The 26,252-nt window shown below is 37.8% G+C and overlaps 5 protein-coding genes across 11 annotated transcripts in view; all 5 read right to left on the bottom strand.

Annotated features, from left to right (window-relative positions):
• Nucleotides 1-224, bottom strand: part of LOC124315275 (cytochrome P450 3A2-like) — a 317,765-nt gene extending 317,541 nt beyond the window's left edge. Inside the window, exon 1 of the mRNA XM_046780841.1 lies at nt 136-224. The gene's annotated coding sequence lies outside the window, so the exon portion shown is untranslated. The remainder of the gene's footprint in view (nt 1-135) is intronic.
• LOC124315283 (cytochrome P450 3A2-like) lies at nt 75-3,405 on the bottom strand. Its single transcript, XM_046780850.1, has 14 exons — nt 3,294-3,405; nt 2,539-2,797; nt 2,365-2,461; nt 2,149-2,298; nt 1,963-2,079; nt 1,794-1,882; nt 1,574-1,725; nt 1,376-1,491; nt 1,186-1,305; nt 980-1,111; nt 830-918; nt 620-763; nt 396-558; nt 75-323 (listed from the first exon to the last, which is right to left on the bottom strand). Exons 2-14 carry the CDS (start codon nt 2,613-2,615, stop codon nt 237-239), a joined length of 1,533 nt encoding a protein of 510 aa, XP_046636806.1. The 5' UTR covers nt 2,616-2,797; nt 3,294-3,405; the 3' UTR covers nt 75-236.
• Nucleotides 3,406-7,431: 4,026 nt separating this feature from the next.
• LOC124315268 (cytochrome P450 3A14-like) lies at nt 7,432-23,156 on the bottom strand. Of its 2 annotated transcripts, none has more exons than XM_046780828.1 (13): nt 22,983-23,156; nt 22,819-22,915; nt 22,603-22,752; nt 9,472-9,588; nt 9,311-9,399; nt 9,087-9,238; nt 8,878-9,002; nt 8,680-8,799; nt 8,472-8,603; nt 8,323-8,411; nt 8,117-8,260; nt 7,814-7,976; nt 7,432-7,740 (listed from the first exon to the last, which is right to left on the bottom strand). In XM_046780828.1, the coding sequence occupies exons 1-13, from the start codon at nt 23,057-23,059 to the stop codon at nt 7,648-7,650; spliced, it is 1,548 nt and encodes a 515-aa protein (XP_046636784.1). In that variant the 5' UTR covers nt 23,060-23,156; the 3' UTR covers nt 7,432-7,647. The 2 variants fall into 2 exon arrangements, with proteins under 2 accessions (XP_046636784.1, XP_046636783.1); XM_046780827.1 differs by lacking the exons at nt 22,603-22,752; nt 22,819-22,915; nt 22,983-23,156 and adding exons at nt 9,653-9,802; nt 9,864-9,960; nt 10,032-10,326.
• Nucleotides 10,799-26,230, bottom strand: LOC124315255 (cytochrome P450 3A14-like). 6 transcript variants are annotated; one of them, XM_046780802.1, is made up of 15 exons: nt 20,308-20,448; nt 19,508-19,579; nt 18,967-19,185; nt 18,808-18,904; nt 18,598-18,747; nt 18,407-18,523; nt 18,245-18,333; nt 17,971-18,122; nt 17,766-17,890; nt 17,580-17,699; nt 17,376-17,507; nt 17,219-17,307; nt 17,011-17,154; nt 16,779-16,941; nt 16,553-16,712 (listed from the first exon to the last, which is right to left on the bottom strand). In XM_046780802.1, exons 3-15 carry the CDS (start codon nt 19,041-19,043, stop codon nt 16,620-16,622), a joined length of 1,548 nt encoding a protein of 515 aa, XP_046636758.1. In that variant the 5' UTR covers nt 19,044-19,185; nt 19,508-19,579; nt 20,308-20,448; the 3' UTR covers nt 16,553-16,619. The 6 variants fall into 6 exon arrangements, 5 of the variants coding, with proteins under 5 accessions (XP_046636757.1, XP_046636754.1, XP_046636759.1 ...); XM_046780801.1 differs by lacking the exons at nt 16,553-16,712; nt 16,779-16,941; nt 17,011-17,154; ... (10 more) ...; nt 19,508-19,579; nt 20,308-20,448 and adding exons at nt 10,799-10,810; nt 13,821-13,916; nt 13,988-14,150; ... (9 more) ...; nt 25,812-25,908; nt 25,975-26,230; XR_006911486.1 differs by lacking the exons at nt 16,553-16,712; nt 16,779-16,941; nt 17,011-17,154; ... (8 more) ...; nt 18,808-18,904; nt 18,967-19,185 and adding exons at nt 20,831-20,993; nt 21,063-21,206; nt 21,273-21,361; ... (7 more) ...; nt 25,812-25,908; nt 25,975-26,230 and having other exon boundaries at nt 19,328-19,579; nt 20,312-20,759.
• LOC124315277 (cytochrome P450 3A14-like) lies at nt 10,850-13,559 on the bottom strand. The gene is made up of 13 exons (XM_046780843.1): nt 13,392-13,559; nt 13,217-13,313; nt 12,999-13,148; nt 12,819-12,935; nt 12,651-12,739; nt 12,425-12,576; nt 12,210-12,334; nt 12,027-12,146; nt 11,827-11,958; nt 11,675-11,763; nt 11,467-11,610; nt 11,233-11,395; nt 10,850-11,157 (listed from the first exon to the last, which is right to left on the bottom strand). The coding sequence occupies exons 1-13, from the start codon at nt 13,466-13,468 to the stop codon at nt 11,071-11,073; spliced, it is 1,542 nt and encodes a 513-aa protein (XP_046636799.1). The 5' UTR covers nt 13,469-13,559; the 3' UTR covers nt 10,850-11,070.
• Nucleotides 26,231-26,252: the final 22 nt, after the last annotated feature.

Here is a 26,252-nt window from a genome sequence, read left to right as displayed (position 1 = left end):
ATTTTTAAAAGTCAAGAATTTCAAAGATATTGAAAAATGCATATTATAAAGAATTTGCCAATGAGCTGTTGGGATATTACTATACTGTTATTTATTATGCCAAAGCATTTCTGAAACAAAATAAAAAAATGTTACCGATGATAGCGGCCATATGAATATATGTTAAGCATAGATTTAATCCATAATTACTCCATCCACAAATTAATTTCTTCGTAGTAGAACTACTATAAATAATTCTACTTGGATTGACGGAATTCAATGCCCACTACCGCGTGAACAGGTTGAAGAATTTGGGTAAGACCGTCGTCAAAGCTAAGTTTCTCCTGTTGATTGGGAGATAACGAAACCATTTTGAAATCACAACTGATTAACGCGATAAGAAATTAACTGCGTACCGGTGTCTCTTCGACTGGAAAGAAACGGAACTTCTGGACCATAGTACAGATGGCAATTTTCATTTCTTCCAATGCGAAACGCATTCCTACGCAGTTTCTCGGTCCTGCCCCGAACCCCATGAAGGTGTAAGGACTCTGGTTGGCCTTGTTTTCGGGACTCCACCTTTTAAAAATTAAAACTTTATTCGATGCTTTATGCCATACGTCGTTTATAAAATCGTCACCTTTCAGGATCAAATTTTTCAGGATCTGGGTAATATTCTTCCATGCGATGCAGAGCAAATGCCGGAATAGTTACCATTTGTCCTTTCTTAATTTTTATACGTCCATTATCGTAAGAGTAATCCTTGGTGCATTCTCGCTCGATTCTGAAAAAAGATTTAAAATAAAATTTTAACCCATGAATTCGGAAATACGTGTTTATAGTTGATTACCTTAGAAACGGGGAATAAATGCGCATTACCTCATGGATAACCATTTCGAGGTACGGAAGGTCTTGGACCATTTCGTGACAAACTTCACCCTTTTCATATAATACTAGTTATTGAAATGGTTTAATTTCAAGATTAAAATTTTTGACTTACATATTCTTCCATTTTCCCAACGATGCTTTCGTATAGCTTTTCTTGAACGTCTGGATTCCTTGCCAGTTGAAAACACGTGTTAGTCAGAGTGGTGGCGGTCGTGTCAAATCCGGCCAACATGAAGAGTGTCGACTGATAAAAACATGTAATGTATTACACTGATCGTATTAAGTCCACATAGTTATGCAATTAGACCTATCACATACCTGTGCAATAATAATTTCGTCAATTTCCTCACGAGACCACATCGGAACAGTTTTACCATCGACTTCCTTCGTGAAATCGGAAATGGCTTCGTCGGCCATTTCGATGAAGTCGTTGAATTTCTAAAAGTTTGCATCAATAAATGTAGCTTAGGCTTTTTACCTACTTTCCATGGTAGCAATAATAACATACCTCTTTAGATTGCGATCTTTCTCGGAGAACATTTTCCAACAGATCAAAAAAGAATGTCATCTCTTTGGTGAGGAAAATACGCTCGGCGAACATAAGAAACAAGGTAGGAAACAGCACTAGAAAAAAGAAGACCAAAAGATAATTATTCAGACCTATCACAATCAACTATTTGCTTAAAACTGACAAACAAAAACTTACACGGAAGCAGAACAATAGGTGATCTATTAGTTGGTGGATTTAAAACATGCTGTGCGTTCTTGATAAATGTATCGTCTTCGTTCCCGAGAGTTTCAATTTTTAAACCGAAAGCACATCTTGCAATCACGTCCATGGTGAAGGCACTAAAAGTCCTGCAAAATCAATAAACAGTTAAAAACAGTCTAACAATTGCTATGAGCAACGAGTGATATGTTATTACAGCTTGGCATTAATTTTCCCATCGTTTTCGGTGAAATTTGAGAGACGGTCGCATAAATCGCCAACGCAATCTTTGATCAATGAGGACATCTAAATAAAAAAACAAAATAACTGTCACTGATAAGCTTATTTTTCCGTGTGTTTCTTCTCCAAATTGGAATTAGGCCTACCCTTTTGATTTTTCCAGAGGTGAAAGCCGGAGTGATGGACGAGCGAACGTCCTTCCACTCTTGCCCCTTCATCATTATTAACCATTTGCGCATGACCTTCGTTTTAATTTGGAAAGACTGAATAAATTAACAATAAAAATAGCATAAGAAGTTATATAGTACAATAAATAATCTCTTTGTTCTTACTCTGCGGTCGACAAAGTGTTCGAAATCTTTGACACATACAGCCTTTATCATGTCAACATCTGTGATCCAAAGGTTCGGTACTAAACCGTCAAAATATCCGAACACTTTGCCATATTGTTTCACCAGAGCCGAATCGTACTCGGGGAGGTTCTAAAAACTTAATAAATAATAATGTTGTCTGAAATGTTGTCGTTTTAAATCTTATTCATTGCTCACCGCCTTCCAGATGCCCCACATGTTGCCGATGATGGGCATTGGTTTGGGACCAGGAATTCCTTGGTCGGAAAAATAATTAAATGTTGACGTGAAATGTCTGTTTTTAAAAATATGAATTAAAACACAAATTTAGAAAACGGGTGTGGTCGTCAACAGCTTTCGACATTTAAATACCTGTAAAGTATGTACAGAAGAGAGACGATTGTTACTACCCATGTTACGGGCGAAGAAAGAATATCCAAAAGGTCCATTCACGGACGAATGTTTCACGATACTGAACGGATGCAGCAAACTCCTTTATGGGGGCTACGTGGCTCAGTCAAGGCCACCCGACCGTTAAAAGGATGAGCTTGGCCCATCCCCGAAGTCAAGGGTGTATATAATGAGTTGATATGAGGCATTCCTGACTTTCACATGTGCTTCTCGCCGACATCTGTAAAGCACGATAACAATTTCCATGAAATCCCAACAGAAATAGAAACAAAGATAGAGCGTCTTCACTTTTTTGCTCAATCTTCAAATTGTGGTTTTGCTTTGGTTGACCACAGACCACCTAAACATTAATTAATTTCTTCTTGCATACGTAGCAAACAATAAACAGACCATGAAAACATGTACTTATTTTATGATGACGTCCATATGAAATTTCCCAATTAAGAAGAACTCATTTCAGCTATTTAATAGCAATCTATTACTTCTTTGTTGGTTCCTCATCTTCAAATGAAAATAACAAGCTTTTTTAAAATAATGGTTACTAGACTTTTTAAAATAGGTGTTTTACATTATAGTGAGAGTAGGAAATCTTACATTTTCTTACAAGGCCCTCATAAATTATTTCTAGAAAGGTAACTCCCACTTAACAGTTTTCAATAAAATCTACAATAACTACAACATACACAGAACATAGTACACAGAAATGTAGAACTTACTCAAAAGGCAAAATTGTCCGAAAATATCCGAAAGGTCCATCAACATAATCGTGAATAAACGACCGTTTATCTACACAACCTCCTCGATTGACGGTCGACGAATAACTACTGACAATGAGTGGTCAGGCATGGCGCCTGATTCAATCAAACCGGGAGCAGTGTTGCAATTTACTTTTTTATTTTAACAATAATTAAATATATTTAATGATATATGAAGATGAATACCACAAAATATTTTAAATAAATTGTTTCAATCTACCGATCATGATTTCATAATTGCGATTCAATTAGAAATACCTGTTTTTTTATGGGGTGCGAAATGAACACTTTTTCCAAATTTTTTTTTCAAAAATCGATTACCAAATTTGATTTGAAAACAAATTGATAATCGATTCGAATATTGAAACCAAGTAGAAAATAAATTCAAAAATTGAAAATGTTTTGAAAATGATTTCATAAATTGAAAATGATTTCGAAAAATGAAAACGAATTTGAAAAATGAAAACGAATTTGAAAAATGAAAATGAACTTGAAAAATGAAAATTAATTTGAAAAACTAAAATGAATTTGAAAAGTGAAAATGAACTTGAAAATCCATACAATTTCGGGAGTGCGATATGACACCACTCTACTCTATCCCCAGCTCTCTCCATAGCCATCTCCTATAGCCACCCCGAGACAACCGACTAGCCATTGATGGCTATGTCGCTGATTCCAGCCAGCAAGGCCGTCAGCGATACTGTCAGCCCTTGCCGGGCGGTGCTGGCCACCGCTGCCGCCACAACGGCCGCCGCTGAAGTCTCTCTCGACCGCAGGCCGAGTATTACCCTACACAAAAATAGGTTACACGATCCAACGTGTGAAAAGTTTCATGTTCCTATACGACTACTTTTATTTGAGGCCGGCCATGAAAAAAAAAGCTTTTATGTTGAAACGGACATGAGCAACATGACCATTTGGATCCTCTTCTTTGGCCTCCACCACCATGTCCGCTGCCTCCATTATGGTAGAAAAGATAGACGTTGCGCCAATTTTTGGTGTTCAATCCGTCGCTGCAGCTGAGACAGAGCCATCCTTCCAATGAGCTCTTCCTTGGAAATGGCCCAATTGTATATAAATGCCGTAGAGTATCGGGTAGGTAACACTTCCGGCGCACGTGGACCACATGGCAAAGACGTAGAGACAATAGAGAAGTCCAGCTCCCCAATCCGCTTAGATAGCGGATAATTTCCAGCAGGGCCAGCACCGACCAGCACCAACATGAGGATCCACTTCAGCAAGAAGGCGTGGCCGCCTTCTGGCCTTCTTCTTCTCGTCGGATATAATCGGATTGAACGGCAGAGTATCGTAGCAGTACAGGACGCATAGGCCTATCCAGCGAAACGTACCAGAACACTTCTTTCCGGGCAGTTGGCAGTTAGTGGAATGACGAGAACTTCACGAGAACGTCACACCGAGGCGTGACTGGAACTTTTCTCAGGTGAAAGCCACCCGTTCGGCCGTTCCGTCTTCATCGTTGCTGGGTAGGCTGTGTGTCATTTACTGCAGGAACATGAAACTTTTCACACGTTGGATCGTGTAACCTATTTTTGTGTAGGGTAATACTCGGCCTGCGGTCGAGAGAGACTTCAGCGGCGGCCGTTATGGCGGCAGCGGTGGCCAGCACCGCCCGGCAAGGGCTGACAGTATCGCTGACGACCTAGCTGGCTGGAATCAGCGACATAGCCATCAATGGCTAGTCGGTTGTCTCGGGGTGGCTATAGGAGATGGCTATGGAGAGAGCTGGGGATAGAGTAGGGTGGTGTCATATCGCACTCCCGAAATTGTATGGATATTCAAGTTCATTTTCATTTTTCAAATTCGTTTTCATTTTTCGAATTCATTTTAGTTTTTCAAATTCATTTTAGTTTTTCGAAATCATTTTCATTTTTCAAAATCATTTTCACTTTTTGCAATCGTTTTCAAAAGATTTTTAATTTTTGAATCTATTTTCAACTTGATTTCAATATTCAAATCGATTATCAATTTGTTTTCAAATCAAATATGGTAATCGATTTTTGAACATTTTTTTTGGAAAAAGTGTTCATTCCGCACCCCATAAATTTATGGGGAAATCGATTTGAATATTGAAATCAAGTTGAAAATAGATTCAAAAATTGAAAATGTTTTGAAATTGATTTCATAAATTGAAAATGATTTTGAAAAATGAAAATGATTTCGAAAAACTAAAATGAATTTGAAAAACTAAAATGATTTCGAAAAATGAAAACGAATTTGAAAAATGAAAATGAACTTGAAAAATGAAAATGAACTTGAATATCCATACAATTTCGGGAGTGCGATATGACACCACCCTACTCTATCCCCAGCTCTCTCCATAGCCATCTCCTATAGCCACCCCGAGACAACCGACTAGCCATTGATGGCTATGTCGCTGATTCCAGCCAGCTAGGCCGTCAGCGATAATGTCAGCCCTTGCCGGGCGGTGCTGGCCACCGCTGCCGCCACAACGGCCGCCGCTGAAGTCTCTCTCGACCGCAGGCCGAGTATTACCCTACACAAAAATAGATTACACGATCCAACGTGAAAAGTTTCATGTTCCTGCAGTAAATGACACACAGCCTACCCAGCAACGATGAAGACGGAACGGCCGAATGGGTGGCTTTCACCTGAGAAAAGTTCCAGTCACGCCTCGGTATGACGTTCTCGCGAAGTTCTCGTCATTCCACTAACTGCCAACTGCCCGGAAAGAAGTGTTCTGGTACGTTTCGCTGGATAGGCCTATGCGTCCTGTACTGCTGCGATACTCTGCCGTTCAATCCGACGAGAAGAACAAGGCGGACACGTCTTCTTGCTGACGTGGATCCTCATGTTGGTGCTGGCCCTGCTGGAAATTATCTGCTATCTAAGCGGATTGGGGAGCTGGACTTCTCTATTGTCTCTACGTCTTTGCCATGTGGTCCACTTGCGCCGGAAGTGTTACCTACCCGATACTCTACGGCATTTATATAAAATTGGGCCATTCCAAGGAAGAGTTCATTGGAAGGATGGCTCTGTCTCAGCTGCAGCGACGGATTGAACACCAAAAATTGGCGCAACGTCTATCTTTTCTACCATAATGGAGGCAGCGGACATGGCGGTGGAGGCCAAAGAAGAGGATCCAAATGGGTCATGTTGCCCATGTCCGTTTCAACAGAAAAGCTTTTTTTTTCATGGCCGGCCTCAAATAAAAGTAGTCGTATAGGAACATGAAACTTTTCACGTTGGATCGTGTAATCTTTTTTTGTGTAGGGTAATACTCGGCCTGCGGTCGAGAGAGACTTCAGCGGCGGCCGTTGTGGCGGCAGCGGTGGCCAGCACCGCCCGGCAAGGGCTGACAGTATCGCTGACGGCCTTGCTGGCTGGAATCAGCGACATAGCCATCAATGGCTAGTCGGTTGTCTCGGGGTGGCTATAGGAGATGGCTATGGAGAGAGCTGGGGATAGAGTAGGGTGGTGTCATATCGCACTCCCGAAATTGTATGGATATTCAAGTTCATTTTCATTTTTCAAGTTCATTTTCATTTTTCAAATTCGTTTTCATTTTTCGAAATCATTTTAGTTTTTCAAATTCATTTTAGTTTTTCGAAATCATTTTCATTTTTCAAAATCATTTTCAATTTATGAAATCAATTTCAAAACATTTTCAATTTTTGAATTTATTTTCAACTTGGTTTCAATATTCAAATCGATTATCAATTTGTTTTCAAATCAAATATGGTAATCGATTTTTGAACATTTTTTTTGGAAAAAGTGTTCATTCCGCACCCCATATTTTTTAGTGGATGAAAGCATGAAACGTGAAACGGAGGGGGTGAGCAAAATAAAGATCTAGAAAGAAATTAGTGAGGTACTGAGGTAGGACGGGTGTGTGACAACTGCCAATCAAAAATCAGCTAAGGACTACTTAGAAATCGAATATATAAACAAGTACTTTAAAATAAAATGGTATTACTGTATAAGTAAATTTTTACTTAATGAAACTTGTATCGCTTGCTCCACGATGTTAACAGTAGGCTTACACAAACACCGAGAATAATGAGCAACTCAGCATTCTACTTGACTTTTAACGAGAACAGAACGACGAATAAGGAAAAGATAACGGACTTTTTGCTGTGTAATACTGCGATAGATATTTTAAACTTTGCGAGATGAAATGTCAACTGAAAGTTTCATCAACAAATGGCACCTACGCATCTTCAAATGAAAAATGAAGGATTTTACCATTTTGAAAGACAATTTTGAATCAAAGCGAGATTTGGAAGCGAAAAAGCGTGTTGACAATTCAATACGTAACTCATTACTAAAAATTGAGTTAATTTGAATTTGATTGACGGAATTCCAGACCCACCACTGCATGAATTGGCTGCAGAATTGTAAGAAATCCGTCGTCAAACTGAAGCTTCTCCTGATCGTTTAGAGATAACAAAATAATAAAGGCTTATTAACTGATTAACGCGAAAAGAAAATTAACTGCGTACCGGTGTCTCTTCGACTGGAAAAAAGCGGAATTTCTGAACCAAAGAACAAAGAGCCATTTTCATCTCTTCCATGGCGAAGCGCATTCCAACACAGTTGCGTGGACCTGTGCCGAACGCCATATAAGCATAAGGACTACGTGTAGCTTTGTTTTCCGGACTCCACCTGAAAAATAACACACAACGAATTACCTAATAAACAGAGCGAAAATTCTTAGAAAAAAAAAATAGTTAAGAAAAATAGGACTACATAGCAAATTGGTTAATAAACACAGAATTATAAATTTAGAAGCCTTCAATACCAACCTTTCTGGATCGAATTTCTCTGGACTTGGATAATACTCTTCCGAATGATGCAGAGCATAAGTGGGGACGGTAACAATTTGTCCCTTTTTAATTTTTATGCGGCCGTTGTCATAGGAGTAATCCTTTGTGCATTGTCGTTCAATACTTATTTAAAAAAAAACACTTATTAATGGAGAAATCAAATGTGTTACTAATATAAGGTCTACCGTATAAGGGGCGGATAACAGCGCAACACTTCCTGGATAACCATTTCTAGATATGGTACGTTTTGGACCATTTCATGGGAAACTTCATCCTTTTTACGAGTAGCTAAATTAATTAAAAGATAAAACTTTGGAGGCTGTAGTAGACTTACATAGTCTTGCATTTCCGTCATGATGCTTTCGTATAGTTTCTCTTGAACATCCGGATTTTTGGCTAGCTGGAAGCAGGTACTAGTCAAAGTTGTGGCTGTTGTGTCGAATCCGGCAAGCATAAAGACTGTCGACTGAAATTTTTTTATATTACATAAGGTAAAGATGTAAAAACAAAAGTTTTCGTCGGAATTTATTTATAATATTTACCTGTCCCATGATGATCTCATCTATAGCCTCGCGAGTCCACATAGGCACCGTTTTTCCATCGACTTCTTTCGTGAATTCTGAAATTGCTTCGTCAAGCACTTCAATGAAATCGTTGAATTTCTGTTTGTCACATAATATTTCGTTAACAAATAATTTTAAAAAATTGTCTGCAATTCTTTGTTGATTTAAATAATTTACCTCATTCGACTGCAAGCGATCATTCAATACATCTTCCAACAACTTGAAAAAGAATTTCATTTCTTTGGTGACAAGCAAACGCTCGGTCAAGTATGCAAACTTACAAAAAAAGTCGGGATACATAACTGTTGAGAGATTCAATTATTTAAAAGATATGACATATATGATATAATCATCTACGATTACGAGATGATGCTGTTATGACGTACATGGTAAGACAATAAATGGTGTTTTAGTAGTTGGTGGATTTAAAACGAATTGAGCGTTTGTAATAAAGGGGTCATCCTTGTTCCCTAGAGTGTCTATTTTTAACCCGAAAGCACATCTTGCAATTACGTCCATGGTGAAGGCACTAAATGTCCTGCCAAATAAATCCAAAGTTTTAAACATTTATAATGAAAGATAAAGCGATAGGTGATGTTAATATTATTACATCTTGGCGTCAATTTTTCCATCTTTTTCGGTGAAAGTCGTGACACGGTCACACAAACTGGCAACGCAATCTTTGATCAAAACGGACATCTATAATCAAAGATACAATAATAAAAGCGACAGCCGTCGATTAATTTTTTTCCCCTTTAAATACTGAATTACCCGCTTGATTTTTCCGGTGGTAAAGGCAGGTGTAACGGACGAGCGAATGTCCTTCCACTCTTGACCTCTCATTAGACTCAACCATTTGCGCATGACTTTCGTTTTTATCTCGAAAGACTGAAAAGAAAGAATATTCATAATTAATTACATGGCTAATTGTTTAAAATGCATTTTTCCTTACTCTGCGATCAACAAAATGGTCGAAGTCTTTGACGTACATGGCCTTTATCACATCGGCATCTGTGATCCAAAGATTTGGTATCGGGCCATCGAAACAACCGAAAACCTTTCCATATTTTTTCACCAATGCCAAGTCGTGCGCAGGAAGGTTCTGTGTTAAAATAATTATTAGATTTTTTAAAATGTTGAGCACGTAGATTTATTTATTTTACCGCTTTCCAGATGCCCCACATATTACCGAAAAATGGGATTGGTTTGGGACCAGGAATTCCTTGGTCGGAAAAGTAATTAAATGTTGACGTGGCATTTCTGTTGTTATTAAAAATCGATAGTAGAATTAAAATTGGTAATTAACAGTTGGTAAAGCTAATATAACATACCTGTAAAGAATGTACAGAAGAGAGACGATTGTTACTACCCATGTAACGGGCGAAGAGAGAATATCCAAAAGGTCCATTCACGGTCGAATGTTTCACGAAACTGAACGGATGCAGCAAACGATTCCTTCCTTTGTGGGCTGTGTGTGGCTCACTCAAGGCCGCCCGTCAAAAGGAAGAGTATGGCCCAGCCCCGAATTCAAGAGTACGTCAAAGGCGGGTGACGCATTCTTTTGTTTACTGTTTATATCACTTGGCTTGTTATTTTCTATTAGTTGATAACAATTTCCGAAAAGTGAATCAAATCAAATCAAATCGATTAAGTCATGAAGTACAGATTTTGTATACCTCTTTACCTTTCAGTACTTCATGATTAAGTAATCAAAGAATGTACCACCGCCATCTAGCGGGGTTATAACATCCCCCGTTCATTTAACCCGCATCATTCCGCCGTCATTTCAAATTTCAAACAAAATATGAAATCCCCTGTCCCAATCCAATTCTAAATCTATTAGTCGCCCTGCGTCTATCATAAAGATCGTAATCCGAAAAAAACCCAGTGTCTTTGCTGATTGTTATCGCACTCCGAAATTAACTTTAGAGTCATACGATTATCGATTAGCCATTGTAGATCGCCTCCCATTAACCGTTCACTTGGCAATTCGAAGTGGTGCAGTTAAGACCCAGTGCGCAGCAATGAAGTACTAGCTTGTCCCCATATCATATACCACTCCAAACAAGCTCCTCTTTTGCTAATTTCAATAAATTATATAATTTAATAACTCCAACAATTGTAAAAAAATAGATTAGTTTCGGTATTTACATTGGAACTGCACGGTAGTTTATTCGAGTGCATTCGAGTGGTGTAAGACCTGGGCACAAGCTCGTACTTGTTTGTGCTGAATACTGGGCCTTATTAACTTTAAGTAAACGAAACAACGGACTTTAAAAATATATACTAGACACCGTAACCCCCAAAGAAAATAGCACATATTTTTCGTTGGTTTTCCACCTCTCAAACAATAAGGCTCTTTAACTATTTCTAGTTTGAATAGCGGTTTTCGATGCCCACTATCGCGTGCATCGGCTGCAGAACTTGTGTAAATCCATCGTCAAATTGTAGTCTCTCCTATATTGGATAAGAGATCAAAAAATAATTTAGACACATTAACTAATTAACGCGATAAGAAAATTAACTGCGTACCGGAGTCTCTTTAATTGGGAAAAAGCGGAATTTCTGAACTATAGTAGAAACAGCAATTTTCAATTCTTCCATAGCGAAGCGCATTCCAATGCAGTTGCGTGGTCCTGTACCGAACGCCATGAAAGCATAAGGACTGCGCTTAGCTTTGTTTTCTGGGCTCCACCTGGGAAATAATATAAAAAAATTACCTCATAAGCAAAGTCGCAAAGATATAGAAACCTTCCTCAAAACAACCTTTCAGGATCAAATTTTTCTGGATCGGGGTAGTATTCTTCCATATGATGTAGAGCATATATAGGAACAGTAACCATTTGATCCTTTTTAATTTTAACACGGCCATTGTCGTAGGAATAATCCTTGGTGCACTTACGATCAATGCTAATTCAAAGTAGGTGTTAAAATCATGAATTTCCTATCAAAGCGGCTGCAAAATTATAATTACCGCACAGCAGGTGGATAATAGCGCAATACTTCTTGGATGACCATCTCAAGATAAGGAATGTTTTGAACCATTTCATGGCAAACGTCTTCCTAATGAAAGAACAGACCAAAATAAATAAATTTTAAACATTTCAGAGTTTGAAGCAAACTTACGTAGTCTTCCATTTTTGCAACGATGCTTTCGTATAACTTTTCTTGAACATCTGGATTTTTTGCCAGCTGGTAGCAGATACTAGTTAGAGTTGTGGCTGTTGTGTCAAACCCGGCAAGCATGAAGAGTGTCGACTAAATATTATTCAAATTGCATGGTCAGCCTGAATAAAATTTTACACAAAAAAGTTTTGAATATTTACTTGTCCCATTAAAATTTCATCTATTGTCTCGCGATTCCACATGGGGACTGTTTTGCCATCGACTACTTTGGTGAATGCGGAAATCGCTTCGTCAGCTGCTTCAATAAAATCGTTGAATTTCTATTGGCAACAAGAATTGTTGTTAGTTAAAACATGCCTGTATTTCCTTGTGACCCTTCTCACCTCATTGGACTGCACCCGATCCCTTAATACATCCTCAAGTAGTTTGAAAAAGAATTTCATTTCTTTGGTGACAATTAGTGGCTCGGTGAAATATGCAAATGTAGAAACAAAGTTGGGGTACATAACTGTAGACAGAAAAAGACAAAAGGATTTGAAATATTTAAGCGTGATGAGAATATCCTTATCCATTAAGCGGATAATCTATTGAGACTTACATGGCAGAATAGCAGCTGGTGTTTTGTTAGCTGCTGAATGGAAAACGAACTTTGCGTTATTAACGAAAGGGTCGTCTTCGTTCCCGAGCGTGTCGATTTTCAATCCAAAAGCACATCTTGCAATCACGTCCATGGTGAAAGCACTAAATGTCCTGCCAAATAAATCAAATGAGTTTAAAAAAGTCTAATAAATTCAAAAAAGTAAAACCATATGGGATGTTATTACATCTTGGCGTCCATTTTCCCATCTTTCTCGGTGAAAGTCGTGACACGATCACACAAATTGACAACGCATTCTTTGATCCAGATGGACATCTAATAAAAAAAAAAAAAAAAAGGACAGCATCTGATAAGCTGCTTGCCTTGTTAGTTTTCTCTTTCAATGTGAAATTACTCGCTTGATTTTGCCAGAAGTGAAGGCAGGTGTAACGGAGGAGCGAACGTCCTTCCACTCTTGTCCATTCAGTAGTGCCAACCACTTGCGCATGACTTTCGTTTTTAATTCAAACGACTGGAAAATAAAGAATTCCAACTTCAGTGAATAAGTAATCCAATTAACGTATTTCCCCCTTACTCTGCGATCAACAAAGTGGTCAAAGTCTTTGACGTACATGGCTTTTATCATCTCGACATCGGTGATGAACAGATTTGGATTCCGGCCATCAAAATAACCGAAAACCTTTCCGTACTTTTTTACTAATGCCAAGTCGTACGCAGGAAGATTCTAAAATTCAATATGTAGTTTAAAATTAAGACGTATTTTTAAGTTAGTTTTAATTTTTTTTTTCTCACTTCTTTCCAGATGTTCCACATATTACCGAAGATTGGGATTGGTTTGGGACCGGGAATTCCTTGATCGGAAAAGTAATTAAATGTGGAGGTGGTGTACCTGTTCAAATTTACCCATTACAAAATCAAATGCACAAAAAACACCCAATTTTCTCATGCAATATTAATTATGTTTTACCTGTAAAGAATGTATAAAGAAGAGGCGAGTGCTACCACCCAGGTAGCGGGCGTTGAGAGAATTCCCGATGCGTCCATTTTGAACTAGTTGCTGTGCAGGACTGAAATGATGCGAATAACACCTATCTTTATGAACCCAGCTGTAAACTGAGGTAGTTGTAAACTATGTTTCAGTTTGAGCCAGGTCTTAACTTATGTCCGGCATGCGCTGCTGAATATTTTAACAATGACGGTGCAATAAGATTACGTTCTCTGCTATATATTTACAAAAACAGATTCGTGTACATTGTGACAACAATATGAATGTCGTGTTAGTGCCACATCTCGTGCCTTTTTAAAATAACTATTTTGCAGGAAAATTTTGAATTATAGCGAGATTTGAAAGTGAATCAAATCATTAAATTTAAAAACAAATCGAAAATTAATTAACTAGTTAATTGGAATTTCATTAACGAAATTCAAGGCCCACCACTGCATGAATTGGCTGCAGAATTTGTACAAACCCGTCGTCAAACTGAAGCTTCTCCTGTTGGTTTAGAGATAACCAAGACAGATTACATATTAACTTATTAACGCGAGAAAAAATAAACTGCATACCGGTGTCTCTTCGACTGGAAAAAAGCGGAATTTCTGAACCAAAGAACAAAGAGCCATTTTCATCTCTTCCATGGCGAAACGCATTCCGACGCAGTTGCGTGGACCTGTGCCAAACGCCATGTAAGCATAAGGACTCCGACTGGCTTTGTTTTCTGGACTCCATCTTGAAGCAAATTATCTAATCAACACAATAGTAAATTTTTAGATGTCTGCGATAGTGCTTACCTTTCAGGGTCGAATTTTTCCGGATCGGGGTAGTATTCTTCCGAATGATGAAGTGCATAAGTGGGGACGGTAATAATTTGATCTTTTTTTATTTTAATTCGGCCGTTGTCGTAGGAGTAATCCTTCGTGCACTGCCGCTCAATTCTTATAAAAACAGTTGTAGGAATCACAAAATGCTCTGTTATGGAGGCTGTAGGATTAAATTACCGTATAAGGGGTGGATAAAAGCGTAATACTTCTTGAATAACCATTTCCAGAAAGGGAACGTCTTGGACCATTTCATGGGAAACTTACTCCTTTTCACGAAAGAACTCAATTTAATTAAAAGCTTTTAGTTTCAGGGTTTTTAAGTCTAATTACATAGTCTTTCATTTTCGCAACGATGCTTTGGTACAACTTTTCCTGAACATCGGGATTTCTGGCCAGTTGAAAGCAGGTGCTAGTCAAAGTTGTGGCTGTTGTGTCGAATCCGGCCAGCATGAAGAGTGTCGACTGAATAATGAATGTTATTCATATTATTACATATGGTGAAATACAAAAAACATAATTTAGAATATTTGCCTGCCCCATAACGATCTCATCTATAGCCTCGCGAGTCCACATGGGCACCGTTTTGCCATCGACTTCTTTCGTGAATTCTGAAATTGCTTCGTCAGCCAATTCAATAAAGTCATTGAATTTCTATTCGTCACAAAAATTACTCATCAGTCAAGTAACCCATTGTAAATTTACTACCCTTCATCATAATACCTCGTTTGACTGGGATCGTTCCTTCAGCACATTATCTAATAACTTGAAAAAGAATTTCAATTGTTTGGTGACAAACAAACGCTCGGCAAAAGATCCAAGCGCAGAAAACAACTTGGGGTACATAACTATTGAAAGAATAACACAAAATAATTTCACAGAATTACGAGTCATTGACGACACAATAGTCTGCTATTAAGAAATTTAAATTTAATGCTGTTAAAACTTACATGGGAGAAGAACAGCTGGAGTTTTGTTAGTTGATTGATTGAAAACGAATTTAGCGTTATTAATAAAAGGGTCGTCTTTGCTTCCGAGCGTGTCAAGTTTCAATCCAAACGCACATCTTGCAATAACGTCCATGGTGAAAGCACTAAATGTCCTGTCAAATAAATCAAATTTGAAACAGAACTAATGAAATGGTAGGTGATATGTTATTACATCTTGGCGTCAATTTTCCCATCATTCTCGGTTAAAATTGCGACACGGTCACACAAATTGCCAACGCAATCTTTGATCAACGTTGACATCTAATAAACGACAAACGTCGTAAAAGTTCCTGATAAGCTAATTTTCCGTATTTATTCCATCCTAAAGGAAATTACTCTCTTGATTTTTCCCGTAGTAAAGGCTGGCGTAACGGACGAGCGAATGTCCTTCCACTCTTGTCCCTTCATCACACTCAACCACTTGCGTATGATTTTGGTTCTCATTTGAAAAGACTAAAGAGAAAGAATTCCTACTTAACTATATGTGGTTAATACGAGTAAAATGTTTGTCTTCTTACCCTACGATCGATAAAATGGTCAAAATCTTTGACGTACATGGCCTTTATCATCTCGACATCTGTGATCCAAAGGTTTGGAATCGGGCCATCAAAATAACCGAAAACCTTTCCATATTTTTTCACTAACGCCAAGTCGTACGCAGGAAGGTTCTAAATTTCAGTAGTTGTTTTGAATTTTGAAAATGTTTATATAACAAAGTGTTTTTCTTACCATTTTCCAGGTGCCCCACATATTGCCAAAGATGGGAAACGGTTTGGGACCAGGGATTCCTTGGTCGGAAAAGTAATTAAAAGTGGACGTGGCATATCTGTTAGAGAATTCAACCGCAAAAAATTTAATTGGTTCAGTTAACACTATAATGTAACATTTAAATACCTATATAAAATATAGAGAAGGGAGATAACTGATACTACCCAGGTGACGGGCGAAGAGAAAATATCCGAAGAGTCCATTTACGGACAAATGCGGCACAAGACTGGACAGATAAAAAAATTTTCCTTTGTGGGCTGCGCAGAACACTCAAGGCCGTCTGTCAAAAGGAAGAGTTTGGCCAAGCCCCAAATCCCAGAATATGCTCAATGCTGATGACGCATTCCCCCTGTGTGATCACAGTGGTGCTGTATGCTTTGTGTCTTTGTTTGCCTCTAGCAAGTTTCGTTTTCAAACGTGAAATGAAAACCAACAGAGAAAATAATGCTGTTCACCGACTAGTTGTTACGCCCAGGCTTGAAAGCGCTGCATACGTGGCCTTAATGAAACCAAGAGCTATGAAAAATGGGGCATTTGGCGTTAAAGTTGTTTAAAAGAAGTTACAAAAGCATTTTATTAGTAGTTGTCAATGTTGCATTGTGTTATTACAACAAAATTCCCAACTAATTTGAATTGGACTGACGGAGCTCAATGCCCACCACTGCACGAATTGGTTGTAAAATTTGTACTAGTCCGTCGTCAAACCGAAGTTTTTCCTGTTGAATGGGAATTAACAAAATAATTTATAATTCTTAAAATTTACTAGGTTATTTATTCCATACCGGCGTCTCTTCGACTGGAAAGAAACGGAATTTCTGAACCAGACAACAGATGGCAATTTTCATTTCTTCCAATGCAAAACGCATTCCTAAGCAGTTTCGCGGTCCTACCCCAAATGCCATGAAGGTGTAGGGATTCCGATTGGCCTTATTTTCGGGACTCCACCTTTTTAAAACATAAAAACAACCCGATGTAGAACGGTTCAAGCAATTCATTTTTGGCAGCGGTACTAACCTTTCGGGATCAAATTTTTCAGGATCGGGATAGTATTCCTCCATGTGATGTAAAGCAAAGGCCGGAACGGTGACCAATTGTCCTTTTTTAATTTTTATACGTCCATTGTCGTAAGAGTAATCCTTTGTGCACTGACGCTCAACTCTGCATCACAATAGAGTTAAATTTATATTTTCAGCGACGGTATAAATTGAAGTTAATGAATTACCGGATAAGGGGCGGATAAAAGCGCAATACTTCTTGGATAACCATATCCAAATAAGGCACGTTTTGAACCATTTCATGGCATACTTCATCCTTTTTTGGAAAATAAGCAGGTAAATTAAAAGCTTACATTTTTGGCTTTAAGGTAGACTTAGACTTACATATTCTTCCATTTTTGCAACGATGCTTTCATACAGTTTTTCTTGGATGTCTGGATTTCTTGCCAACTGAAAGCAAGTGTTAGTCAGTGTGGCGGCAGTTGTGTCGAATCCGGCCAGCATAAAGAGAGTCGACTAATGGAACGATATGGATAATTGGCCACAATAAAAACAAATGACCAAGCGTATTGCGTTCACTCAAAATACCTGTCCCATAACAATTTCATCTATTTCTTCACGTGTCCAAATTGGAACCAGTTTTCCATCAACTTCCTTCGTGAACTCGGAAATAGCTTCGTCGGCCGCCTCTATAAAGTCGTGGAATTTCTAAATGAAAAATGTTGATGATTAATAAGTTAGTTATTTACTATCGCAATTACACACGAAGCGTACCTCTTTAGATAGTGACCTTTCTTTGAGTATATTCTCCAAGAGTTTGAAAAAAAATTTTAATTCTTTTGTAACGAATATACTCTCAGCAAGGCTTCCCAGTGAAGTAAAGAAATTAGGGTACGCAACTGGTGAGAAAATTACGAATTACTTCTCTCTTAAAAACACACTTTATCACATAATTACAACAATACCAAAAATTACTTACATGGCAAAAAGACGATCGGGGATTTATTGGCTGGCGGATTCGTAACATGCTGCGCATTTGTAATGAAAGGGTCGTCTTTATTCCCGAGTGTCTCAATATTCAACCCAAACGCACATCGTGCAATCACGTCCATGGTGAAGGCACTAAACGTCCTGAAGAATCAACAAAGTTTGAAAAGACAAAAATTAGAAATTCAATTGAAACGAGTTTCCATAACGCAGTCCTACTCATAGGCCAAAGAAATGGCAGAAAAATCAAAAGAATTTGTTATTACATCTTGGCGTCAATTTTCCCATCATTTTCGGTGAAGGTCGTTACACGGTCACACAAGTTATCAACACATCCCTTGATCAGTACGGACATCTATAATTTCAAATTCCAATGACTGATTAGGTAACCAATGTCTTAATCTGTGTGTTGTTTATATTGTAAATACTCGTTTTATTTTCCCAGTTGTGAAGGCTGGCGTAACGGATGAGCGAATATCCTTCCACTCTTGTCCCTTCATAACTGTCAACCACTTGCGGATGACCTTGGTTTTCATTTCAAAAGACTACAAAATTTGCAGACGATCGCATTAGAATTTCTAATTCAAATTAAGGATTAAAAAATATTTGTTGTCCTTACTCTGCGGTCGACAAAATGTTCGAAATCTTTAACATACATGGCCTTAATCATATCAGCATCTGTTATCCAAAGGTTCGGTATCAAACCGTCAAAATATCCGAAAACTTTGCCATATTTTTTCACTAAGGCAACGTCAAGTTCAGGAATATTCTAGAGAAAACCACAAAGTAATGCATTTGTTTGCAATTGATCATTAGTAACTTAGCCAACATTTTTCCAGATGCCCCACATGTTGCCGAAAAAGGGAATTGGCTTGGGACCAGGGATTCCTTGGTCGGAAAAGTAGTTGTGAGTTGAAGTGGCATATCTGTTTGATTATAAAATTAAAATGTTGTGAATAAAATTATCCTAATCACTTCATTTACATACCTGTAAAAAAGATAGAGAAAAGAGAGGACAGTAACTACCCATGTGACGGGCGAAGAGAAAATATCCAAAAGGTCCATTCACGGACGAATGTTTCACGAGACTGAAAGTGAAAGGATGTATTTAAACAAAGCGATCCCTTCCTTTTTGCCTCGCTCAAGGTCGCGCGATGAATTGGCAAATGTGTTCAAATCGAATATTCCAGGATGGGCTGACTAATTCCTACACTTTTTTTGGGGGGATTTAAACGTTCCACAACATAGACAACAAAGATAAGATAAGTGTTTGAAGATGAGTGTTTAAGATAAATGTTTGAATCACTATCTAGAATTTATGAGGCATGATGAGATTTCAAAGTTTTAAATGTGTTATGAATTTTTTATTTGTTAATAGAAATATAGACCTTTTAGGGCGGCGATGATTATTTTCTCCAAAACTTTTATTAGCGAAATGAACTAAGCGAAAACGTTTCTTCAAAAGGATTTACGCACTTATGTAATAAGTAGATCTTATTGAGCACTACTCGTTCCGTCCCATACATTACCGAAGAAAGGGATTGGCTTGGGACTAGGGATTCCTTTGTTCGGAAAAGTGATTGTGAGTTGAGGTGGCATATCTGTAAAATTATGAAATGCAAACGATATTAAGAAATTAGTGCAGTTCATTATTCGATATGGTCATACACGTATAAAATATACAAAAGACAAATGACTGTTAGAACCCGTTGTAATATGAAGAGACAATATCTAACATTCCCGAACGAATGTTTCACGGGACTGGATGTAACAAATCGGTACCTTTGTAATGGGCTCAACGACATATTGCTTTTAGAACTCAAAGGAAAAGGATAACTTGCTTTTAAGCGACTTTTATGAAGCAATGCACTTTCTTATGGTTTGGTAGAAATCAAAATGAAAGTGAGGCAAGCGTTGGTTTTACGGGAGTTTTACTTGGTAAAATGCAAGTCTAAAATTTTATGATTCTTATTATAAACCACTGACCACAGAGGAATACTTTTCAGTCATATCGGATATCCCCATTTGAGAACTGCTCACTAGGATAGATGGACTTTTCTGTTTTTCTTGCACCAAAAGATTAGAAAACACGTGGGCGGACTATGATAAACAGCAAGCATCGGCGTTTGTTGGTTTTAAACTTGCGAAAACATCTCAAATTTTAAACGAAATTTTTACGAATGGTGTTGCAACAAAAATCTTGAAATTAGCTTGAGTTGGTTCTCATCTCATGTCTACTACTGCATAAATCGACTGTTAACTTTCCCCCTTTGGGTAAATTAGTGAGAATAAGCAGAACGAAGAGATCATATCCAAATGGTCTACTTACGGACCAAAATTCCCCGCCGAGTGGACATGTTGCTAATTCAGAATTGAACACTAATGGAATCTGGTTCAAGAAACAGTATTGTGGCCAATACCAACACGTGGGTTCTTAACTCGTGAGCTCTTGTTCTCGAACTAATTCAACTTTCCATTTCGCAAAAATGTGGGGGATTCGACACGACCAAAATAAAGAGGGAGGGAGAGAAGGCGCTGTTGTCAGACAATTGCTCAACAGACACCTTGCTGTTATGTTTTATTTATTTATTTACTTTTTAGTTATTAATAGAAGGCAAACATTTACAACCGGCTGTTGAAATGCCCTTTTTAATTTTCCTAACAGAATGACGCAACAACACTCTTCAGTTTTAACTAATTTGATTGACGGAGTTCAATGCCCACCGTCGCACCGATCGGCTGCATGACTGGATTAAGTCCGGAGTCAAACTGGAGCTTCTCCTGTTGGTTTAGAGATAAGGAATTGATTGAGTAATCATTATATAAATAAAATAGGGAAATGAACTGCGTACCGGTGTCTCTGCAATTGGAAAAAAGCGAAATTTATGAACCAAAGAACAAAGAGCCAATTTCAATTCTTCCATAACAAAGCGCATTCCAATGCAATTGCGTGGACCAGTGCCGAATGCCATGTAAGAGTAAGGATTACGTTTAGCTTTGTTTTCAGGAGTCCACCTGGAAAAAAATATGTATACTAGCAAATTAGCTAATAAATCCAAGTAATCTTTAAGATGTTTTCGGTACCGTTCAGGATCGAATTTTTCTGGATCGGGGTAGTATTCTTCCGAATGATGGAGAACATAAGTGGGAATGGTAATAACTTGACCTTTTTTTATTTTGATGCGGCCGTTGTCATAGGAGTAATCTTTCGTACACACTCGCTCAAGACTAATTAAAAAAGCCAAAGTTGGAACCAAAATTGTCTTATCAAAACGGCTGCAAACTTTTAATTACCGGATAACGGGTGGATAAAAGCGCAATACTTCTTGAATAACCATTTCCAGATAGGGAACGTCTTGGACCATTTCATAGGAAACTTCATCCTTTTCACGAAAGAACTCAATTTGATTAAAAGCTTGTACTTTTCAGGGTTTTTAAATCTAATTACATAATCTTCCATTTTCGCAGCGATGCTTTCGTACAGTTTTTCTTGAATATCCGGATTTAAGGCAAGTTGGAAACAGATACTAGTCAAAGTTGTGGCTGTTGTGTCAAATGCCGCCAGCATGAAGAATGATGACTAAATATTAATCATATTAATATTGTTGTAATGAGAAATTTTTTCAAAAATTTTTTAAAATATTTATACCTGTCCCATTATGATCTCATGTATAGCCTCGCGAGTCCACATGGGCACAGTTTTTCCATCGACTTCTTTCGTGTATTCTGAAATTGCTTCATCAGCCAATTCAATAAAATCGTTGAATTTCTATTCGTCGCAATAATTGTTCGTCAGTCAAAAACAAGCCTGTTTGGTTGCCTTAAATAATTTACCTGTTTGGACTCCAAGCGATCCTTCAGTACGTTTTCTAATAATTTGAAAAAGAATTTCATTTCTTTGGTGACAATAACTAAACGCTCGGTGAGCAATCCAAACACAGAAAACATGCCAGGGTACATATCTGTTGGGAAAGGATGTAACAATAAATTCAAATACTTCAGAATTATATCAAATTTACATCAATCATCTACTATTAATGAAGATTGCTGTTATGACTTACATGGTAGAAGAATAACGGGTGTCTTATTAGCTGCTGGACTGAAAATGTTGTGAGCATTTTTAGTGAAAGGGTCGTCTTTCTCCCCGAGAGTGTCAATTTTTAAACCGAAAGCACATCTTGCTATTACGTCCATGGTGAAGGCACCAAACACCCTACCAAATGAATCAAATGATTTTTAAAAAACAGATCTAAAATAAAACTATAGGTGATGGTTTTACATCTTGGCGTTAAGTTTTCCATCTTTCTCGATGACAGTCGTGACACGGTCACACAAACTGGCAACACAATCTTTGATCAAGACGGACATCTAATTAAAAACAAAGAGACAGTCTCTGATGAGTTGGTTTTTTCAATGGAAATTTTCCCTTACAAAATGAAATTACCCGCTTGATTTTTCCCGTAGTAAAGGCTGGGGTAACGGACGAGCGAACGTCCTTCCACTCTTGCCCCTTCAGTAGAACCAACCACTTGCGCATGACTTTCGATTTTATATCGGGAGACTGAAAATAAAAAAGCTAATGGCTAATGGTAGCTAATGGTGTCAAATTCTTTTTTTCCTTTACTCTGCGATCGACAAAGTGGTCGAAATCTTTGACGTACATGGCTTTTATCAGGTCGACATCCGCGACCCAAAGGTTTGGTATCGGTCCATCGAAATAACCGAAAACTTTTCCGTATTTTTTCGCTAATGCCAAGTCGTGATAAGGAAGGATCTATACAACAATAATTATTTGATTTAAAAAAATATTTGAGCACGCCCGTAGATTGATTTATCTCACCGCTTTCCAAACGCCCCACATATTACCGAAGATGGGAATCGGTTTGGGACCAGGGATTCCTTGGTCGGAAAAGTAATTAAAAGTGGAAGTGGTATGTCTGTTTAAATACAAATTAACAATAAGAAAAAGAATTATAAAGAGTATCCTCTTCTTTCCTTTTTTACCTGTAAAGATAGTATAGAAAATAGGAGATCACTACCACCCAGGTAACGGGCGATGAGAGAATTCCCGATGCGTCCATGTTTGCCTTGTTGCTATGCGGGACTGAATGAGTGATATGCAAATGATACTTAATAAAACTTTTATGAAAAAAAAAAGTTGTAAAACCGGGAGTGGAGTCTAGAGTACGTTCAGTTGGAAGACAGTCTCGCTGAAGTCTGTCATGCGCTGACGAATATTACATAGTAACCATTTGACAATGACAAGATTATTTCTACGTCGATCGCTGCTATCAAACAAACAAACATTCAAATACTACAGAGTTTAGTACAAAGATAAAGCTTTATCACTTATGCTAGTTAATTCCAAGTTTATTTCTACTATAGACGTTCAGAATTTAAAAAATTAAAGGCCCTCAAAGGTAGAGCTAGAACGTAGATTAATTTTGCTACTTGTTGCGTCTCATGGTCAACGAAAGTTTTCATTCCGCATTTCTAACTATTGCTGCCACATTACCATCGTATCAAATTTCCAGACAGGATATATAGTTAGACAATATATAGATTGTAAGTTATAGAACAAGGCAAAGATAAATTGATAGGCTATTAAGATGTAGACTCAAGTCCGAAAGTGTTCGCAATAAGATAATCGCATGTATATTGTTTCTTTTTTCATCTCTGAAACAACAAAACTAAATCTAATTCTAACTAATTCTGATTTGATTGACGGAATTCAATGCCCACAATCGCATGGATCGGCTGTAGAACTTGTGTAAGTCCATCGTCAAACTGGAGCCCCTCCTGTTGATTTAGAGATAACGAAAAGATTGAAAAATGATTGACTGATTAATGCGATAAGGAAATGAACTGTACCGGTGTCTCTTCGACTGGAAAAAAGCGAAATTTATGAACCAAAGAACAAAGGGCCATTTTCAATTCTTCCATGGCGAAACGCATTCCGACGCAGTTTCTCGGACCAGTGCCGAATGCCATGTAAGAGTAAGGATTACGCTTAGCTTTGTTTTCCGGACTCCATCTGGGAAAAATACATAGCAAGTTAGCTTATAAATCCAAGTAATCTTTAAGATGTTTTCGGTACCGTTCAGGATCAAATTTTTCTGGATCGGGGTAGTATTCCTCTGAATGATGGAGAGCATAAGTGGGAACGGTAATGACTTGACCTTTTTTAATTTTTATGCGGCCGTTGTCATAGGAGTAATCCTTCGTACATTGTCGCTCAATACTAATTTAAAGCCAACGTTGGAATCAGAATTATTCTATCAAAGCGGCTGCAATATTTTAATTACCGGATAAGGGGCGGATAATAGCGCAACACTTCTTGAATAACCATTTCCAAATAGGGAACGTCTTGGACCATTTCGTGTGAAACTTCATCCTTTTTAAGAGTAGCCAAATTAATAAAAAGATAAAATTTTTGGAGGCTGTAGTAGACTTACATAGTTTTCCATTTTCGCAGCGATGCTTTCGTATAGTTTCTCTTGAACATCCGGATTTCTGGCTAGCTGGAAGCAGGTACTAGTCAAAGTTGTGGCTGTTGTGTCGAATCCAGCAAGCATGAAGAGTGTCGACTAAATATCATTTGCTATTTGTAATGGGCAAATTTCTTACATAAATAATTTAAAGTATTTACCTGTCCCATTATGATCTCATCTATAATCTCACGAGTCCACATGGGCACCGTTTTGCCATCGACTACTTTCGTGAATTCTGAAATCGCTTCGTCAGCCACTTCAATGAAGTCGTTGAATTTCTATTCGTCGCAATAATTTTTCTTCAATGTAAAAAAACAAGCCTGTTTGGTTGCCTTAATAATTTACCTCATTGGACTCTAAGCGATCATTCAATACATCTTCCAACAACTTGAAAAAGAATTTCATTTCTTTGGTGACAATTAAACGCTCGGTGAAATATCCAAACTTGGAAAACAAGTCTGGGTACATAACTATGGGAGAAAAAGTAACAGTTAATTATCTATTATTAGCGGATTAATTATCTACTAGTAATGATCTACTATTAAGGGATACTGCTGTTAAGACTTACATGGTAGAAGAATAAGTGGTGTCTTGTTAGTTGGTGGATTGAAGACGAACTGAGCATTTGTAATGAAAGGATCGTCTTTCATGCCAAGAGTGTCGATTTTTAAACCGAAAGCACATCTTGCTATTACGTCCATGGTGAAGGCACTAAACGTTCTGCCAAATAAATCAATAAAGTTTGAAACAGGTATAATAAAAGGTAAAGCGATAAGTGATGTTATTACAGCTTGGCGTCAATTTTTCCATCTTTCTCGGTGAAAGTCGTGACACGATCGCACAAATTGGCAACGCAATCTTTGATCAATGCAGACATCTAATTTAAAAAAAAGCGATCGTTTTTGATAAATTTTCTTCACTTTTTTTTTCTCTTTCCATATTTAAATTACCCGCTTGATTTTTCCGGTGGTAAAGGCAGGTGTAACGGACGAGCGAATGTCCTTCCACTCTTGACCTCTCATTAGACTCAACCATTTGCGCATGACTTTCGTTTTTATCTCGAAAGACTGAAAAGAAACAATTCCTAATTAACTAGATGGCTAATTGTTTAAAATGCATTTTCTTTTACTCTGCGATCAACAAAATGGTCGAAATCTTTGACGTACATCGCCTTTATCACATCGGCATCCGTGATCCAAAGGTTTGGAATCGGGCCATCGAAATAACCAAAAACCTTTCCGTATTTATTTACTAATGCCAAGTCGTACGCAGGAAGGTTCTATGATACAATAATTCTTTGATTTTTAAAATGTTAAGAACCTAGATTTATTTATCTTATTACCGCTTTCCAAACGCCCCACATATTACCGAAGATGGGGATTGGTTTGGGACCAGGAATTCCTTGGTCGGAAAAGTAGTTAAATGTGGAAGTGGCATATCTATTTAATTAAAAAAGATTTACCAATAAGAAAGAGATTTTAAAGAGTCTTCTTCTTTTTCTTTACCTGTAAAGAATGTATAGAGAAGAGGCGATCGCTAACTCCCAGGTAGCGGGCGATGAGAGAAATCCCGATGCGTCCATTTTGGGCTCGTTGCTGTGCAGGACTGAACGTATGATGCAAATCATACTTACTTTTATGAAAAAAAGTTGTAAACCTGGAGAGTCGAGTGCTATTTGAGTTAGAGGACAGCTTATTGCGTCATGTGCTGACGAATATATTACAGTGACGAAGCAATAAAATTATTTTCTCTGTCGGACGTTGGTACAAAACCAAAAACAAAG

This window comes from Daphnia pulicaria, chromosome 11 (assembly GCF_021234035.1).
Source record: "Daphnia pulicaria isolate SC F1-1A chromosome 11, SC_F0-13Bv2, whole genome shotgun sequence".
NCBI classification, from domain to species: Eukaryota; Metazoa; Arthropoda; class Branchiopoda; order Diplostraca; family Daphniidae; genus Daphnia; species Daphnia pulicaria.
This window is presented reverse-complemented; position numbering and strand designations above follow the sequence as displayed.